This window comes from Astatotilapia calliptera, chromosome 23 (genome assembly GCF_964374335.1).
Source record: "Astatotilapia calliptera chromosome 23, fAstCal68.1, whole genome shotgun sequence".
In the NCBI taxonomy this organism is placed as follows: domain Eukaryota; kingdom Metazoa; phylum Chordata; class Actinopteri; order Cichliformes; family Cichlidae; genus Astatotilapia; species Astatotilapia calliptera.
Window position 1 is genome coordinate 35,245,645 of NC_137443.1, and position 19,209 is coordinate 35,264,853.

The 19,209-nt window shown below is 45.7% G+C and overlaps 2 protein-coding genes and 1 pseudogene across 3 annotated transcripts in view; 1 reads left to right on the forward strand and 2 right to left on the reverse strand.

Annotated features, from left to right (window-relative positions):
• The window catches only part of LOC113016850 (gamma-aminobutyric acid receptor subunit gamma-3-like), a 187,249-nt pseudogene that overhangs the window by 119,522 nt on the left and 48,518 nt on the right, over window positions 1-19,209 (reverse strand). The gene's annotated exons all lie outside the window — the stretch shown is intronic.
• LOC145424143 (uncharacterized) lies at window positions 4,055-6,418 on the forward strand. Its single transcript, XM_080297047.1, has 4 exons — window positions 4,055-4,451; window positions 4,500-4,688; window positions 4,755-6,035; window positions 6,123-6,418. Exons 1-3 carry the CDS (start codon window positions 4,055-4,057, stop codon window positions 5,774-5,776), a joined length of 1,608 nt encoding a protein of 535 aa, XP_080153173.1. The 3' UTR covers window positions 5,777-6,035; window positions 6,123-6,418.
• Window positions 17,381-19,209, reverse strand: part of LOC145424226 (uncharacterized) — a 474,743-nt gene continuing 472,914 nt past the window's right edge. The window contains exon 2 of the mRNA XM_080297346.1: window positions 17,381-17,396. The gene's annotated coding sequence lies outside the window, so the exon portion shown is untranslated. The remainder of the gene's footprint in view (window positions 17,397-19,209) is intronic.

Genomic DNA, 19,209 nt, shown 5'->3' on the forward strand with positions numbered 1-19,209 from the left:
TGCTCCGATTACCACGGGGACCACCGTTACCTTCACCCTCCACATCCTCTCGAGCTCTTCTCTGAGCCCTTGGTATTTCTCCAGCTTCTCGTGTTCCTTCTTCCTGATATTGCTGTCATTCGGAACCGCTACATCGATCACTACGGCCGTCTTCTTCTGTTTGTCTACCACCACTATGTCCGGTTGGTTAGCCACCACCATTTTGTCCGTCTGTATCTGGAAGTCCCACAGGATCTTAGCTCGGTCATTCTCCACCACCCTTGGGGGCATCTCCCATTTTGACCTCGGGACTTCCAGGTTATACTCCGCACAGATGTTCCTGTACACTATGCCGGCCACTTGGTTATGGCGTTCCATGTATGCCTTGCCTGCTAGCATCTTGCACCCTGCTGTTATGTGCTGGATTGTCTCTGGGGCATCTTTACACAGCCTGCACCTGGGGTCTTGCCTGGTGTGATAGACCCCAGCCTCTATGGATCTTGTGCTCAGAGCTTGTTCTTGTGCTGCCATGATTAGTGCCTCTGTGCTGTCTTTCAGTCCAGCTTTGTCCAGCCACTGGTAGGATTTCTGGATATCAGCCACCTCCTCTATCTGCCGGTGGTACATACCGTGCAGGGGCCTGTCCTTCCATGATGGTTCCTCGTCTCCCTCCTCTTTCTTGGGTTTCTGCTGCCTGAGGTATTCACTGAGCACTCGGTCAGTTGGGGCCATCTTCCCAATGTATTCTTGGATGTTCCTTGTCTCATCCTGGACTGTGGTGCTGACACTCACCAGTCCCCGGCCCCCTTCCTTCCGCTTAGCGTACAGCCTCAGGGTGCTGGACTTGGGGTGAAACCCTCCATGCATGGTAAGGAGCTTTCTTGTCTTTATGTCAGTGGCTTCTATCTCCTCCTTTGGCCAGCCTATTACCCCAGCAGGGTACCTGATCACGGGCAGGGCGTACGTGTTGATGGCCCGGATCTTGTTCTTACCATTCAGCTGACTCCTCAGGACTTGCCTGACCCTCTGCAGGTACTTGGTGGTTGCAGCTTTTCTAGCGGCCTCTTCATGGTTCCCATTCGCCTGCGGGATCCCCAAGTACTTGTAACTGTCCTCTATGTCTGCAATGTTGCCTTCTGGTAGTTCAATCCCCTCAGTTCTGACTACCTTCCCTCTCTTTGTTACCATCCGACTACACTTCTCCAGTCCGAACGACATTCCAATGTCATTGCTGTATAGCCTGGTAGTGTGGATCAGTGAATCGATGTCTCGTTCACTCTTGGCATACAGCTTGATGTCATCCATGTACAGGAGGTGGCTGACAACTGCTCCGTTCCGTAGTCGGTATCCGTAGCCAGTCTTGTTAATGATCTCACTGAGGGGGTTCAGGCCTATGCAGAACAGCAGTGGGGACAGAGCATCTCCTTGGTAGATCCCGCACTTGATGGTGACTTGTGCTATGGGCTTGGAGTTGGCCTCTAGTGTTGTACGCCACATCCCCATTGAGTTCCTGATGAAGGCTCTTAGGGTCCCATTGATCTTGTACAATTCTAGGCATTCCAGTATCCAGCTGTGGGGCATTGAGTCATAGGCCTTCTTGTAATCAATCCAGGCAGTGCACAGGTTGGTCAGTCTGGTCTTGCAGTCTCGGCTGATTGTTCTGTCTACCAGTAGCTGGTGTTTTGCGCCTCTGGTATTCTTGCCAATTCCTTTCTGTGTCCCGCTCATGTATTGACCCATGTGCCTGTTCATCTTAGCCGATATGATGCCTGACAGGAGCTTCCATGTAGTACTGAGGCAGGTTATTGGTCGGTAGTTGGAGGGGACCGGTCCCTTCTTGGGGTCCTTGGGGATCAGGACCGTCCGGCCTTCAGTTAGCCATTCCGGGTGTCTCTCGTTAACTAGCAGCCCCTAATATATATATATATATATATATATATATATATTAGGGGTGCAACGATACTCGTATCGATATTGAACCGTTCGATACAGTGCTTTCGGTTCGGTACGCATATGTATCGAACAATACAAAATTTTTAATTTATTTTATCAACTTTCCTTCTGACGATGCTGTCTGTGTTGAGCACTCAGTGGATCTGCGCTCGACAGTGCAGCCTAGGCGGAGTAGTCGAACGCAGATTCACTGAGCGCATGGCAAGTTAGCGAGACAGAAGTTAAGCTCTCCTTGCAACATGGCAAATTGAACCTCCCCCACCCTCATTCAGATGTGGCGTTTGGAACTATTTTGGTTTTCATGTGACGTATGACCCTGAAGGTAAGCGCGTCATGGACTAAAGTAAAACAGTATGTTGGATGTGCCACACAATGCTCAGTTACATTGGTGCGAACTAGTGTGTTAGCGCAGTTAGCTCGTTAACGTGTTGGCCATCCAGCCCCACGCACGGGGCGATCCGCGGTAGCTCGATAACGGAGATTTCTCCGTGTTGTGGCGTTAACGTCATTTCAACGAGATTAACGCTGACAGCACTAGTGGGAACACAACGAATATGACTGCACATTTACTCCGACATCATCCTAGTGCAAAGACAAGTGGAAGCAGACAAAAACAACAAGTACGCATGCTACAAACTTTACCCGAGTCATTTAGACAGCCGTTAGCACATGATTCTCCTTATGGGGACCTGATATGTTTAATATGCTACTGAGAATATAGCCCAGAAGAAGCGTATAGTATAGCTTTTATTTTGGAAAGAGCCATTTCTCTGTAATAAACTCTCTTTTCCAAAGATGAGTGATTTCTCAATCAGATAGATTTATTATTTTATCCCTTTGTTGTTTCAGCAACATTAAATTTAAAAACTGTACTTTTGAGTTAAAATATATATTTCTAATTGTAATAAATGACAAATTAAAAAGGGATGAACATTTTTTTTTGTATCGAAAAAATATCGAACCGTGACACCAAAGTATCGAACCAAATCGTGAATTTTGTGTACCGTTGCACCCCTAATTAATATATTAATATATATATTAGAGGTGGGAATCACCATACATCCCACAATACGATATTATCACAATACTTAACGCACGATATGATATTATTGCAATTTTTTAAAATATTTTGCGATATTCAGATTCTGTACATAAAGGTAAACTTTATCAGTATTCGTTTTATCTAATATCAAAGTCTCGCACTCAGTCTCTCATTTCAGTCAGTTTTATTGTTGACAAACTGAATGGTTTGTATTACAGTCTAGTCCAACTTAACTGAATGCAACCATCTGGTACAATTATAGCTATTCTGAACTATAACATATATAAAAACTATGCAGCCCATTCAGCAACTGAAGAATTTGAAAGTAAATTAAAACAAAATATAATTTTACATTAAATAAAAAAGTTTTAAACTTAATTAAAATAAAACATGTCTTAAAGTAAACTGTCATGTTTATTGCTACCAAAAAAAAGTTAAACACATTTGGACAGTGAAGGAATGTCAGGGTTCTTGCTCAGAAAAAGGATCAACATTGTCAGGGTCCTGGGACTGGGCGACCCAGGATCCCTGAGCAGTCATGTATTATATTATTATTATTATTATTGTTGTGTATTTTGGTGTTGCTCCCCCTTCCCTGTGCTTGTGTATATGTGTGTGTGGGTGGCTGAGCACTTGTTTATAGGCGGCGTCAGGCCTGGAGGGTGTGGCCCTGCAAGGGGACTGGCCACACCCGAAGCCACACACCTGCTGCTGATCAGGCCTCGTCGGGGGAGCTACTTAAGAGAGTCTTGGAGCTCCCACCGACGCGGGATCATTGCTTGGGACTCCACGTTAGTTACCCAGTTTAGGTTTTGGTCGTGTAGTGTATGCCTGCCATTGTTCAGTGTCCTGACTGCTGCCGTTATTGTTTCCCGCAGGAGGAGCGTGGAAGGCTTAAGGAGCAGCGAGCACCGGGAGTGCAGACACGGGAGCAGAGAGCACTTGGAGGACACGACACGGGAGTCTGGGGAGAAACACGGGGATTTATTGTTGTTTGATATCACCCTCTGTAAATAAACACTGTCTATACGTAGAGCACTGCGCCTGGGTCCTCCTTCCCCACTCCTTCCACGGTGTGCCATGCCGCACCGTGACAGAATGATCCCGCCACGTATGGACCCAGCGGTCTCTGAGGAGAGGCTCAGGAGGGAGGTTATGGACAGGGTTTACAGACTCTGTGAGTTATGGTGGGAGAAGCCCGCGGAAGGCTTGCGTCGCGCCGTGGAGAGGCGGCTGCAGGAGACGCTTTTTAAATTTCCCTGGCTGGTTGACGACCTTAATCCTGTCGTCTTGGACTTCTTACTTTCCACCCTCCACCCCTACTCTCCTCCTCAGGCTGCTCACCGGCCCGGACAGCTGGTGGATTCACAGCCTGAGACGCCAGCCCCGACGTCTACACGAAAACGACGTTCGCGCCGCCGGCGTTCCTCACCGCAGCCACATCCATGGACATCTCAAGAGCCGGCTGTGGTGAGTAGTACGGACAATTTTCCATTTCCCTCACCATCTGTGTTTGTGTCTGCAGTGGACGAGCTAACGACACAGGTAACGTCACCTTGGTCTGAGGTCGCTACACCACCCGCTGCTTCACCATCTGCAGCTGTACCTCCACCACCGTTTCATCTGCCTGCAGCCACCATCCTGATTTCTTTTTCACTGCCAGCTGCGGAGCCCTGCGAGCCGGAGCAGGAGCTCGGAGAGCCGGAGGAGCTCAGCGAGCTGGAGGAGCCCGCACCGCCAGCTGAGGAGCTCAGCGAGCTGGAGGAGCCCGCACCGCCAGCTGAGGAGCTCAGCGAGCTGGTGGAGCTCAGTGAGCCGGAGGGGCTCAGCGAGCCGGAGGAGCCCGCACCACCAGCTGAGGGGCTCAGCGAGCCGGAGCGGGAGCAGTTCGGCGTGCCGGAGGAGCTCGGCGAGCCTGTGGAGCCCGCGCTGCCACCGGAGGAGCTCGGAGGTCCGGAGAGACCCGCTCAGCCTGAACTGGAGGTCAGCAAGTCAGACGGATCATCGCGTCTAGCGCGCCCTCCACGCCAGCTACGCCCAGCGCGTCTGCGTCAGCGACCGGCGCGTCAGCGACCGGCGTGTCATCGGCCTTGTACCATACCTCGCCGTTGTTCACCGGAGCTGCGCCGCCGCCACTGGATTCGGGGTAGGCCGCCTGGGGAGCAGCGCCGCCGTCGTCGGACCCGGGACAGGCCGCCGGAGGGGCAGCAGCGCCGCCACCGCCACTGGATCCCGGGCAGGCCGCCTGGGGAGCAGCGCCGCCGCCGTTGGACCCGGGGCAGGCCGCCGGAGGAGCAGCAGCGCCGCCACCGCCACTGGATCCCGGGCAGGCCGCCTGGGGAGCAGCGCCGCCGTTACTGGACCCGGGACTCGCCACCGGAGGGGCAGCAGTGCCGCCGCCACTGGAGCTGTGGCAGGCCCCCGGAACTGTTTTGCTGCTGCTGCCGGACCCGTGGCCGTCCGCCGGAGCGGCAATGTCGCCGCCTTTGGACTCGAGGTAGGCCCCCTGAACTCTTTTGTTATGTTGATGGGCCGCCTGAGACTGTTTTGTGGCGTTTTTTTCTTTTTGTTGCTCCGCTGCTGGATGCGCGGTCGGTCTCTGGGACTGTGACCTTGGGGGGGTTGTTTCCTTTGGTTGTTTTTGCTTGTTTTGATTCTGGCCCTCCGTCCTGGTTCCCCCCCGCCGCCCGCCCTGGGTTGGTTGTGCTGTTTTTTTTGTTTTGGTTTTGGGGTCGTCGGGAGCCGACCTTTAGAGGGGGGGTACTGTCAGGGTCCTGGGACTGGGCGACCCAGGATCCCTGAGCAGTCATGTGTTATATTATTATTATTATTATTGTTGTGTATTTTGGTGTTGCTCCCCCTTCCCTGTGCTTGTGTATATGTGTGTGTCGGTGGCTGAGCACTTGTTTATAGGCGGCGTCAGGCCTGGAGGGTGTGGCCCTGCAAGGGGACTGGCCACACCCGAAGCCACACACCTGCTGCTGATCAGGCCTCGTCGGGGGAGCTACTTAAGAGAGTCTTGGAGCTCCCACCGACGCGGGATCATTGCTTGGGACTCCACGTTAGTTACCCAGTTTAGGTTTTGGTCGTGTAGTGTATGCCTGCCATTGTTCAGTGTCCTGACTGCTGCCGCTATTGTTTCCCGCAGGAGGAGCGTGGAAGGCTTAAGGAGCAGCGAGCACCGGGAGTGCAGACACGGGAGCAGAGAGCACTTGGAGGACACGACACGGGAGTCTGGGGAGAAACACGGGGATTGATCAGGAAAGTGAGACGTTGATCAGGAAAGTGAGACGTTGATCAGGAAAGTGAGACGTCGAAAGAGAGGTAAGCGAGCCGGCGTACTCGTGCGTTTGAGGAAACGCGGACTGAGAACGGCCCTTCCTGGGATCTTCCTTTCTAATGTACGCTCACTCTGGAATAAGATAAACGAACTGGCCCTGATGAGAAGCATGAACAAAGACTTTGCCTCCTCCTGTGTCTTATGTTTTACGGAGTCGTGGCTCAGTGAGGACATCCCGGACTGCGCGCTCAAGCTGGAGGGCTTTCATCTGCTGCGCGCGGACCGGCAGGCCGCTCTCTCCGGTAAAACCAAAGGTGGAGGTGTCTGCTTCTACATCAATAGTGGCTGGTGCACAGATGTAACAGTGATTGCTCAGCACTGCTCTCCCTCTCTGGAATATCTTTTTATTCACTGCAAACCGTTTTATTCTCCGCGGGAGTTTGCTTCATTCATCCTGGCCGCTGTTTACATCCCGCCAGACGCGGATGCGCAGGCAGCTCAGTGCGCACTCGCGGAGCAGATTCTCCACACAGAGCGGACATTCCCGGACTCTCTCATCATTGCTCTTGGGGACTTTAACAAAGCCAATCTGAGCCATGAGCTTCCAAAATATAAGCAGCATATTAAATGCCCGACCAGAGAGGAGAGAACATTAGACCACTGTTACAGTACGATCAGCGGGGCCTATCGCGCGGTGCCCCGCGCTTCACTCGGACTTTCTGACCACGTCATGATCCACCTAATCCCCGCGTACAGACAGAGGCTGAAGCTCTCCAAACCTGTCGTGAGGACTAAAAAACTGTGGAGCAACGAGGCTGTGGAGGAGCTTCGCACGTGTTGGGAGTCTACAGACTGGGACACAATGAAGGCTGCTTCTAACAGCTTGGACGAGTTTACGGACACTGTCACCTCCTATATCCACTTCTGTGAGGACAGCATTGTGCCATCACGCACCAGGGTGAGTTATAACAATGACAAACCCTGGTTTACTCCTAAACTCAAAAAGCTGTGGCTGGAAAAGAGTAAGGCGTTCAGAAGCGGAGACAGGGACTGCTACAGAGAGGCCAAGTACAGGTTCACTAAAGAAGTGGACATTGCCAAACATCAGCACTCTGAGAAGATGCAGCAGCAGATCTCAGAGAATGACTCGGCCTCTGTGTGGAAAGGTTTTAGGAATATAACAAACTACAAGCCTAAAACCCCCCACTCCACTGATGACTTGCTCTTAGCCAACACCCTTAACAACTTCTACTGCCGTTTTGACGAGCCATCAGGCAGCCTTCACACCTTCAACGACCCCAACAATAGAGGCACTTTGGACACTCATTCCCCCACCTCTCCCCCCTCCATAGAGCCATCACCACCTTCAAACTGTTCACCTGCAACACCCGCCCCCTCACCCCACACAAAAGAGGATTTCACACCACCTCCTCCGACCACAACTCTTCATATTCATGAAGAAGGTGTGAGGAAGCAGTTTAGGAGTCTGAATGCTCGGAAAGCTCCCGGCCCAGACGGTGTGTCTCCTGCCACCCTCAGACACTGTGCAAACGAGCTGGCCCCAGTGTTTTCTGGCATCTTCAACTCCTCACTGCAGGCATGCCATGTGCCTGCCTGCTTCAAGTCCTCTACCATAATCCCTGTCCCCAAGAAACCTAGGATCACTGGACTAAATGACTACAGACCCGTGGCTCTGACATCTGTGGTCATGAAGTCATTTGAGCGCCTAGTTCTCTCCCATCTCAAGACCCTCACGGCCCCCCTCCTGGACCCCCTGCAGTTTGCATATAGAGCCAACAGGTCTGTAGACGACGCCATCAACATGGCCCTACAGTTCATCCTGCAGCATCTGGACTCCCCAGGAACCTACGCCAGGATCCTGTTTGTGGACTTCAGCTCTGCCTTCAACACCATGCTTCCAGACCATCTCCGAGGCAAGCTTTCCCAGATGAATGTGCCTGATCCCATCTGCCGGTGGATCACTGACTTCCTGACGGACAGGAAGCAGCACGTGAGGCTGGGAAAGAATGTCTCGGACTCCCGGACCATCAGCACCGGCTCCCCTCAGGGCTGTGTTCTTTCTCCTCTGCTCTTCTCCCTGTACACCAACTGCTGCACCTCCACCCACCAGTCTGTCAAGCTAATCAAGTTCGCAGACGACACCACCGTCATTGGGCTCATCTCGGACGGGGACGAGTCTGCCTACAGGAGGGAGGTTGAACGTCTGGTGTCCTGGTGCAGCCACAACAACCTGGTGCTGAATGCCCAGAAGACAGTGGAGATTATTGTGGACTTCAGGAAGCACACAGCCCCACTCCCCCCCATCATCCTGACTGACACCCCCATCACCTCTGTGGACTCATTCCGCTTCCTGGGTACCACCATCACCCAGGACCTGAAGTGGGAGCCCACCATCACCTCCGTCATCAAGAAAGCCCAGCAGAGGATGTACTTCCTGAGGCAGCTGAAGAAATTCAACCTGCCAACACGGACGATGATGCAATTCTACACTGCAATCATCGAGTCCATCCTCACCTCCTCCATCACCGTGTGGTACGCTGGAGCCACTATCACGGACAAACAGAGACTGCAGCGTGTTGTGCGCTCTGCTGAGAAGGTGATTGGCTGCAGACTCCCATCTCTGCAGGACCTGTACACCTCCAGGACACTGCGGCGTGCAGCCCGGATCTCAGCTGACCCTTCTCACCCTGGACACAGTCTGTTTGACCTGCTCCCCTCAGGCAGGAGGCTCCGGTCCATTCGCACCAGAACCTCTCGCCATAAGAACAGTTTCTTCCCCTCTGCTGTTGGACACATGAACAATAACCACATGATTGTCCCCGCCACTAACACATGACCCTACGCTGTGTCACTGCATCATTTCATGTTTGGCACTGATCACCACCTGCACTCATGTATATATCTTTCTACGTAGCACTCATAATTCTTATTCTCATGTATATATCTCATGTATATCTCATGCACATATCTTTCTTTCTACATAGCACTTTAATTCTTATTGTCTGCACTGAAGCACCGCAGCAATTTCCTAATGTTGTAAACCTCAACATCTGGCAATAAACCCATTCTGATTCTGATTCTGATTCTGATTTATTGTTGTTTGATATCACCCTCTGTAAATAAACACTGTCTATACGTAGAGCACCGCGCCTGGGTCCTCCTTCCCCACTCCTTCCACGGTGTGCCATGCCGCACCGTGACAAACATGCTCTGAAGTCAGAGCACAAAAACTTTTTTTGTAACAAAATATCGATTTCTGCTGTCCCTGTATTGATACATTATTAGCAAACAAAATATCACGATACTACACAGTATCGATTTTTCCCCCACCCCTAATATATATATATATATATATATATATATATATATATATATATATATATATATATATATATATATATGTGTGTGTGTGTGTGTGTGTGTGTGTGTGTGTGTGTGTGTGTGTGTGTGTGTGTGTGTGTGTGTGTATTGTGAATATTTTAAATTAGCTTCTTCTCATTTCATCTACCCTTCCTCCAGATCTATATTTTTGTTTTTTTAAGGGGTGGGAAGAGGGATATTTAATCCCTTAACAGGGTTGCTTACCCACTATAGTGGGACCTGGAACTGTCCACCATTTGGTCTTGGAACTGAAAAAGCTTCTCAGATGAGAGCAGAAATGCCTTAAAGAAGTCCGGTCACTTTCTTTCCAAGCTCCTTAGATTAAAGGTTTGATCTGTGGAGGATTCATATTGTACATCCGGACCTACATGCCTAAATGCGCTGAGTTGCTGCCATTTAATTGGCTGATTTATTTGCACTAATAAGCAGTTGAATAGGTGCACCTAAAGAGGGCCCAGTGAATGCAGTTAAAGTACTCTATTGTATATATTTCATTATTAAAGTCTAATTAGTAATTTATTAATGTATATATAACTTTTAATGTTGCAGATAAGGATGACTAAGTTACCTTTTTACTGCTAGGTAGCTTTGCCCATAATAATACAGAATCATTATATATTAGTTGATTTATATTTTAAAATCAGAAAATAAAGTTTTTTTTAATAGTGTTATATTACAAAAATACAATATTCACATCAATTAGAAAGCAGTATAACATAGAAATGTTTAAATAATGAAAAAGTACATTAAAACTGTACTTTAGGTGCTTGAGTAAATTAGGTTCCATCACTGGTCCTATCCATTCTTACTGGGTATTATAAGATTATCAGTGCTGTAGCCCAGTAACATTAAGTGTGGCAGTCATACGAAAGAGGGGCAGAGGGTGGGAAAATCATTTTGAAAGTCTTTTTATGCATATTTCACTCACACCAAAAGTAAAAAGGTTTGCATACCACAATTTAGTAAATCATAAACCCAACCGTGCGCGACATTTGCACTGCTGAATAAACACACAAACTGTGAGGAATCCTTCATCTCTTTTGTCTTTTCTGTTTGGAAGATCATGATCATGATTTATCTTTAAGAATGTATCAGTGCTTTTTAATTAAAACATTATTGAAATGTTCCAGGGAATTTAACATATGAAATCGTCACTATCATGGAGGTCGGAGAAGCTAGCAAAAAAAAACATAATGAGTTATCAAAATTGTTCACAAATGATTATCAGTTGATTAATGGACCAACAAATCATCATTTGACATGTGCAGTAGTGGGTTTCTTGCCATTTGACAAAAAAAGGAAACGTGTTTAGTGTTGTGAGGTATCCAATAGTAGCTTCATATTTTGGAATCACTGGCAGATTAATCTGGCTCTGGCATATACTGATTTACAGCCTATAAAACAGCTGTTAATGGCCACAAATCAGGGGTTTGTGAGTGTTCACAAGGCAGTGTAGAGAGGGGAGTTATTAGCTGGGAACAAAAAAGCAAGCAGAGCAATGATTCATGTGTCGATACATTAAGGAGCTATTATTGTAAAGATGAGCAGTGCTTGTGGTTTCAGTATGAAAAAGGTAGTAAAAAGGTTAGCCTTCACATCGTCACTGATATAATGCACTTTAATGCTGTAAACATATTAAGCGAACCAAAGGAAATCAGTTCATAATAAGCATGTATCAGGTGCTTAATGCTCACAGCTGTGACTTGTACTTTCACCTGTGGCCCAAACAATATAGTAGCTGCAAAGTGCTCATTCAGCTCAATGTTTGGCTTTGAGTATTTTACACTGAATGCATGAGCAGGATATCTGAAAGGTATCGTAACACAGTCCAGCATCAATCACTGGTACGGTTTATCACTGTTAATTAATGCCTTATACATATTTGTACTCCTTTTACTCACATTTATTATTTATATCCATTTTGCGCTCGGTCTGCTGGCACTGTGTTATCTTACAGCAGCCATTTCCCTGGTGAGAGTAGAATAATGGCTAAAGTTGCAGTGTTTCACATTATCAGACCGCAGCATTGAAGTGCAGCGAGAGAACAAGGGAAAGCTGTTCTGAGGTCAGTACATTAGAGAACTGAACTGACAGAGCAAAGTGTGCCTGTTCTATTAAAGCTGACGTTTAATTGTCCATATGCACAGATTGTGGCTTCAAGCAGATAATCACGCAATGTTGGACACCAGTTTAGTACACTGGTTGAACCATATGGCTATATGCCTAAAACAGAGCTTACCCTCAGCCCTTTGCTGCTGTCTTCCAGTGCTCTTTCGTCGCTTTCCTGTATAATCTTCACTAATCCACTATCCAATAACGAAAAAGAAAAAAAACCATCATGCAATTCCTTTAGTAGGTCTTAAGGAAACTAACATTTCCTTGAATAGTCCATCTCGACTCCCAACTAGTCACAGCAGATGGCTGCCCCTCCCTGAGCCTGGCTCTAAAGCAGGTTTCTTCCTGCAACAAAGGAGTTTTTCCTTCCCACTTGACAGTGGGAAGGAAAAACTCCTTTGTTGTGATTTGGCACTATATAAATAAAACTGAATTGAACTGTAAACTTAAAAAATGTCAGACAAACTCTTTCAGCCATATTTAGTATCCTGTACCTGAACCTATAAATGGGTATCACGTTGTTTTTATGATGAATCGTGTGGTTGTCAGAATCTCAGTCGTGCATCTGTTGAAACGTGGGACAGTTTGAAATGCGTCTGTACTCTTACTTTAGACGCTTCTTGAATTCTATGTTTGGCACAGATGTTGTCCTCATCATATTCTCACATAGTTCAAACATTTCTGAATATAAAGAATATAAAATATGAAACAATCAAAACATGCTTTTAATGCCTACTACTTCATTTTCAGCAGTACACAAACTAATCTCTTAATATCCACAGTTGGGTACCTAAATATTTGAATAAATGCACAATTTTAAAAAAAAAATCTATTTATTTTAAACACCATAACAGTGGAGATTTTCAGCTTTAAATACAGTGGGTTTAAATAAATTATTGCATTCACCATTTAGGAATTACTGTAGTTTTTATACACCGCCTCCCAATTTTTAGAGGCTCAACCATAATTTGAGAAGCAGTTTCATGTTTTACTCATATTTTTTTAAAAGTTTGTTTTCCTTTTGTTCGGGAATTCTCTCTGTTAAATAATTCACACATTTGCCTCAATCTATTGTGCAATTTAACATCTTGTCATCACTGCCATATTTGGTACACAAGAAAGGTCACCCCCTTTATATAGCTGTGGTAAACATCCATGCCCAGGACTGCAGTGCTTTCAGCTGCTCTCTTATTTCCCACAGGGTCACCGCTGTGGATGGATCCGCATATTTGATTTGGCACAGATGGATAATGAAGTCAGTGTTTACTACTGTAGAAACTGACTTTGAATTTAAATCAGGAAAGTTAAAATATATATATATTTGAAACTTTATAAGAAATAAATATTTTTGACTTTATTCTAAATACCAGACTTTAGTAACTGTAAAACATAAAAGTGCTGACAGCTGTTATGGATTCAAGTCATTTTGGGTTTGCTGGAGCTAAGCTCATGGAAACTGCAACTTTGACATGAGTCAAAGCATCTGCTTGTTTAGTTTTTGGTTATGTAAACAGCATGCTTCATAAATATATTTGAAGCATTTGACATTAACTATAAGCAAGAAAAAACATTATATTGCAACCCATATTTTCACTGTGGTACACAGGTATTGAACGTTTCCAGTGTTACACTGAACCACTGCTGCTGTGAATATTAGAAGTCAGGTTCAGTGTGTTGTTGACTGTAAAAGTCCAAAAATGATATTTGATCTTTCCACATTTATACCAGTTCTTTCCATAAGAAAAAGTGCCTTTAAGCACACTGCTTAACCCCCATCCCTGATTAGCTATACTGCTCACTATCCAAGAATATCTTTTTTTTTTTCAGTGAGCAGCTTCAAGGTGTGATTGTCTGAGACAGAAAGAAAATGAAGCAGGCTGATGCTGACAAAGAAAATATATTTCAGGCTAAATCTCCCCAGCTGATTAAAAAGACAAGTGAGGAGAAAGTCTTAAGTTAAAGCAGTGGGCAGTAATTGGAAGCTTTTCTTTTCACTCTTTTTTATATATCCACAGACAGCCACACTATCAATTAAGAGCACTAAGCGGATGACAGTTTGCATGTAATCTAATAATGTAAGTTGTCACATGTTGCAGAACGAACCACTTAATGAACCCGCGGCCTACATTACTTTCAGCTCTTTTCTCCATTATGGTTCATTGATGCTTAAGACTTTCTCTGTTGTTAAATCATCAGCCTCTTCACAGTCATATGGTTTTGGTGTGCTCCGTGATGCTGATATGAGTAGCAGAGATTCAAGTACATGTGGGTGTGTAAATATGTGCACATCTGTGTGTTTTGTCCCCGGGGGACCTGCTGCACCGTCCCGCTGACGCAAACAGTTTGAGCCGGCGAAGGTCTGCCGAGAGGCGTTGATTCAAGTCCAAGAGCATGTTCTGCTCCACCAACTGGACAATGCGGGACAACAAGCCAGTTGCACTTTTTGAAATTAGCAAGATTTCGGTGAGGTCTGCAATTCAGCTTACTACACCAAGGAAAATGTTTTCTGCGATTATATCTTGACTCTATTTATCTACAGGAGTGCTCAGTTTCACCACTGTATTATAGTGCTGAAGCGTTTGATATATATACAAATTTTATACAGATGATGCATCAACTCATCTTTTGTTATACCCTTGTTTTGTATCTAGTAGGATTTCAAACTGTTCATTTGCAGAGGAAATACCTCACCACCTATTAGATAGATTGGCAGTTTTTTAATGGAGGCATTCATGGTTTCCAGTGGGTACACCTAAATGAATCTGATTTCCTGACCTTCAGCATAACTAACCATGTTAACGAATGTCTGCGACAACTGTCACCTGCTGTCCTCAACAATTAAGTAAGATTTTGTTTCAGAGGTTTTATGTTCTTCATTTATTGCCCCTACTTTCATTTTGTGTGAGCTTTAACCAAGGACATTCCAATAGGTCTCAGCTAGAGTGCATCTTTACTGCTGCTTTTCAGATAAGCAGATGGTGATAGTATCTCACGCTAAGCCAAGATGATGAGCGTGATTAACATTTGCTCTGCTGAATTTTAAGGGCGTCATTATGAGCACGTTAGGCCTAAGTCACAAAGGGCTAAAGACCAGTCCAAGATCTGCTGGCACCCTCTTGTTGCCAAAATGTGTATTTTTTGTGTAAAAACATGTGTTCTCTAATCAGTTGGCAAGTGGGTGCTTTTAATTGCTAGGTGACAAAGAGAGGGAGCTGCACCAAACATCTCATTGTGATTGCTTTGGTCACTGGCAGCTTGTTGCCACAGTCACCCATAGTTTGGATGAAAGTCACCAATGTGTCTGCAAATACTTGTCATTTACTCTCTGAATGTCATGATCCTGGGCTGGTCAAGGGTTCCTCTGTTTTCTTTCCCTCTGTAATGTTTTTGTTTTCAGCTGCGGATGGGCAGGTTCTGCCATGGGCTCCACCTGCTGGTGGAAAGTTCTGCTTTCCGGTCCTTTAGCCAATGCATCTGATTATAATCAGAAATTTGGTGACCATTTAGCGATTAGTTCAAGCTCCACTTTCCACCAGACTGTTTGCAGTTATCCGGTTTTCATTTGAGTCCTGTGTTTCTTTGTGATTTGCCGGTTTCTCTGTCTCTGAAAAGCATTCCTTCAATGGACCACTGACCATTGATCAGTGGTCACTGAAAGGTTGACCTCACTCCTCACTGTTCATCAGTGGTGCTAGTTTCAGTCATTACACAAGTGTACTGTTCATAAGATCAGGGAAATTTGCATTCAGCTGAGACTGAAAAAGTCACTTGGAAGAGTGATGAAACATTTCTCCCACTGTAAATGCTACTTCCAGATGAACGAAATCAACTTTTTGGGACCAGGAACACCTGTTACCTCCTAGCTGGTCCACGTCCACTGAAAAAACACCTTTCCACCCCTTTTGTTCTAGAAAATCTAATGGACCCATTAAGGCTTCTATTCCTCAAACCACACAGAGTAATTCCCCTCTCTTTTCTGATAGACAGTGGCCCCTGAGTCATGACCCTTGGGGAGGCTGTAGGTCAGGAGGTAGAGCAGGTCATCTATTGGACGGTTAGTGGTTCGATCCCTGGTCCCCCAGCTCCCCCAGTCTAGGCAAGATACTAACCCCAAGTTGCTGTCCAATGCATCCATTCAAGTATGAATGTGTGTGAATGTTAGCTTGAGAAGCACTGAAAAACCATAGAAGAAAGTGGTTGTGTGAATGTGACATGTTGTATAAAGTGCTTTGAGTGTTCCAGGAGAGGAGAATAGTGCTATATAAGAATCAGTCCGTTTGCCTATTTACATGACCCCCGAATCCCTGTTGGTAAGGCTCTAGGTATACCTTGAGTTTCCTGTTAATAGATCCTTTAAGCTGCGTACTGTCAGTTCTTGGTCTTACTTTAGAGAGCTCTCCATTACTGCCTTACTTGGCTATGACAGAACAATCTGGCCATATGGACTTTGCACAGCTCTGTCTGAACAAGGCACGCTGCATGGCCAACATGATCAGGCTCTGCTTTCTGTGTGAGCAGCAGGAGTGTTACCAATCAGTGCCTTAAGCAAATGTTTAACATGATTCACTCTATCCATGCTACGTTGATTTCTGCTCCCTCATCTGAAACTTCCACACCTGCTCTTGCATCTGCTCCAAAAAACACCACCTACCACATCTCCGGTGTTTCAGGATCTGACCTCTCCAACCCGGCAGCCTTTTGGGAGGGAGTTGGATCACTGTGGGGGATTTCTGTTCCAGTGCTCCATGGTATGCGGCCATAATATTTTTTCCAAAACATCCTGTTTGGTAGTATTTCTCCATAGTAATTCAGTAGAAACCTACAGATTTGATCATTTCACTGATGAGCTTATGAAAACTTTGATCACCCACTCCAAGTGTCAGATCCTGAGCACTTGTTGAATTTAAAACAACTTGTTAAGTGCTGGAGAAGGGGGAAAAATGGAAGAAAGAAAGTGCCAAGGTTATTTTCTCTAATATTATTTTCTCTAATATTTTTTCATAGCACCATGACCTCAGCCACCACTGGTACCCTTTAACCTCCGAAAACAATGATTTTCCAGATTTAGTTGTTTTGTTTTTTTTACCTGTTTTTTGTTTCTGAGAAAAATTAGATTGACATATGAGGACGTGTTTAAAATTTCGATAGAACAGTGGCAGTATGATGTCCTCGTAAGTATATATCAGGACCTTGTAGAACAGAATTTATTATTTTGGTCTAGACATCCCAAAATGTGATATCCACATATGTGGACGCCAGGTCATAGGAGGTTAAAATTTCATTCAGTGACATCATCACTCAGCTTCGTCCATTTATGCTCGCTGCTACGGTGCAGGTACCCATTGCAGCTCTGAGCTTCATTACTGATATATCATTAAAATGGTGGTAAGAACTATTAATTTTGTTATCCCCCCCAGTTATAATCAGGCTGCTGTTGTTGCCATTTAAATTAAAAAACAGTTGTCTCTAAAACCAGAGCTTCATCATGAGTTTTTTCCTACCATCTAGCGTTGTTTACAGCCAATGTAAACATCTTAAAAGGGCCAAAGGACTGCTTGGAGGCAAACCTACTCAAGCCCACCCACCTTTTGTTTGACTTTTTAAATCCTTTTTTTTTTTTATATACTGTTACTGAAAACGTGTAATGTTCATGATAAATATTTCGAACCCTAGCATGAAAGGGATTCTCTTAAGATATATCTCCTGTGTACTGCATCTTTGATATATTTGCTCAGTTCAAAGGAAAAATTCAAATACCCCTTTAGCCAAAAGGAGTCCAGAAGTTGAAGATGTCCAGGAAAATCGCAGTAAGACACAGGAGCCTTTCACCACACAAAATCATGAAATGACATGTTTTTTGCCTGGTCCATGTGCCTCTTTCCTGTTAACAAAGAGCTGATTTGCTCATTAAGATGCTTAGTCGGGCTCTCTTTTCTGTAAAACTCACAGCATGCTCTGTACACAATAAGTCAATAAGGTACCATCCCTCAGTGGCTTACCACACACATTTACAGCTGCTGGGTTCAATAGAAAGTAACTGGAAGCGGTGCTAGATGGCATTATCTCTTTGGTGGAAGACAATATTTTGGCCACATAGATACGTGTGCTTCGAGGAGAAGTATTTATGTTAATCTTTTGCTTTTAATCATTTTCAAGTCCCCAGAGGGCTTCTTTTGAATTTTTTTTTTTTGGCACCTTTACTGGGCATCGAGCCCAAGTTCAGGCTTAGAATCAAATCTTTATTGTCCATTTGGAGGAAGCTGGCACTGAAGGTGTACAAGACAATACATAACCACAATGTATTCATTGTTAATTCAGAGTAACAAGAGAGTACTCCAGCATATAGTGGGAAAGCCCTTCAGGAGATGCTGCCAGTGTGCCACCAGCAGACAAAAACAGAAATAAAAACGTTTAAACCTCTGGGCCATGTACTGTACCCTGCAGCCGGAGTGATCTGCATGTCTTTGGACTGTGAGGGAGAAACACCTGGAGGTAATCAAGGTGTTGGTGAGCATCACTGTCCCTCCTGTGAGATCCATTTACAGAGGAAACGGGGGAAGGGGAGCACTGGGTGGGAAGCTGATCTATTACAACTAAGCAAGTGTGACAACCTCACGGGAATTGTCCTTAATTTACACCACAGTGGCTGATCATGGCAGACAGCAACACTGAGACTCTCCATAAGATATGCTTGACATAGACAAGTAAAGTATTCTTTATCACTGGAAAAAGGAAAGAGCTACATTACAGTGCTTCCAGCCCCCCCCCCCCCCCCCCCCTTCAATCATTTATTTTTCCTCCCTTTGAAAGTGAGAGTGAGCCTTCGAACAAGCACAGCCTCGCAAAACATGAGCTGACCTGACGTATGACCAAATAACGCACGGCAGATTTATGTGCGATGGTGCATTTATAATCATGACGCTGTTCTTTTTTCTATAGTCAGAGCTTCTTTGCCCTCTTTAATCCCCCCACAGAGAAAAATGAAGTTCAGAAGAACCATGTTCTTATTAATATGGAAAGAAAGTACAACAGCTACCTATCTATTCGAATCTACCAACCCAGTTTTCTCCTCTTAATCGAGAAACGTGATCCACACAGGCCAGATGATTTCTTCTTCCACTTCATGTTGCTCATCCTCCTCCTTGTGTTGCTTTTTAGAAGAGCATGACAGGCCCCATCTGTATTACCCAGTTACCCTGTGGGGCTCGATTAAGAAGAAAGGGCTTTTATGCCTGCTTGGCCTGGCTGGCATGACAAATGCATCGCGGATTGTCAACCACAGCAAACACTCTTGTGTGTACATGCAAGCGTGCATATCCCAGCTGACCATTCAACTCCCATATGTTCAGTATCCAAGGAGCACTGCAATGGAAATATGACAGGCCTCCGTGGGCTGTCAAATGCATTTCCAAGGAGCCTCATCATCATCTGACCTTGA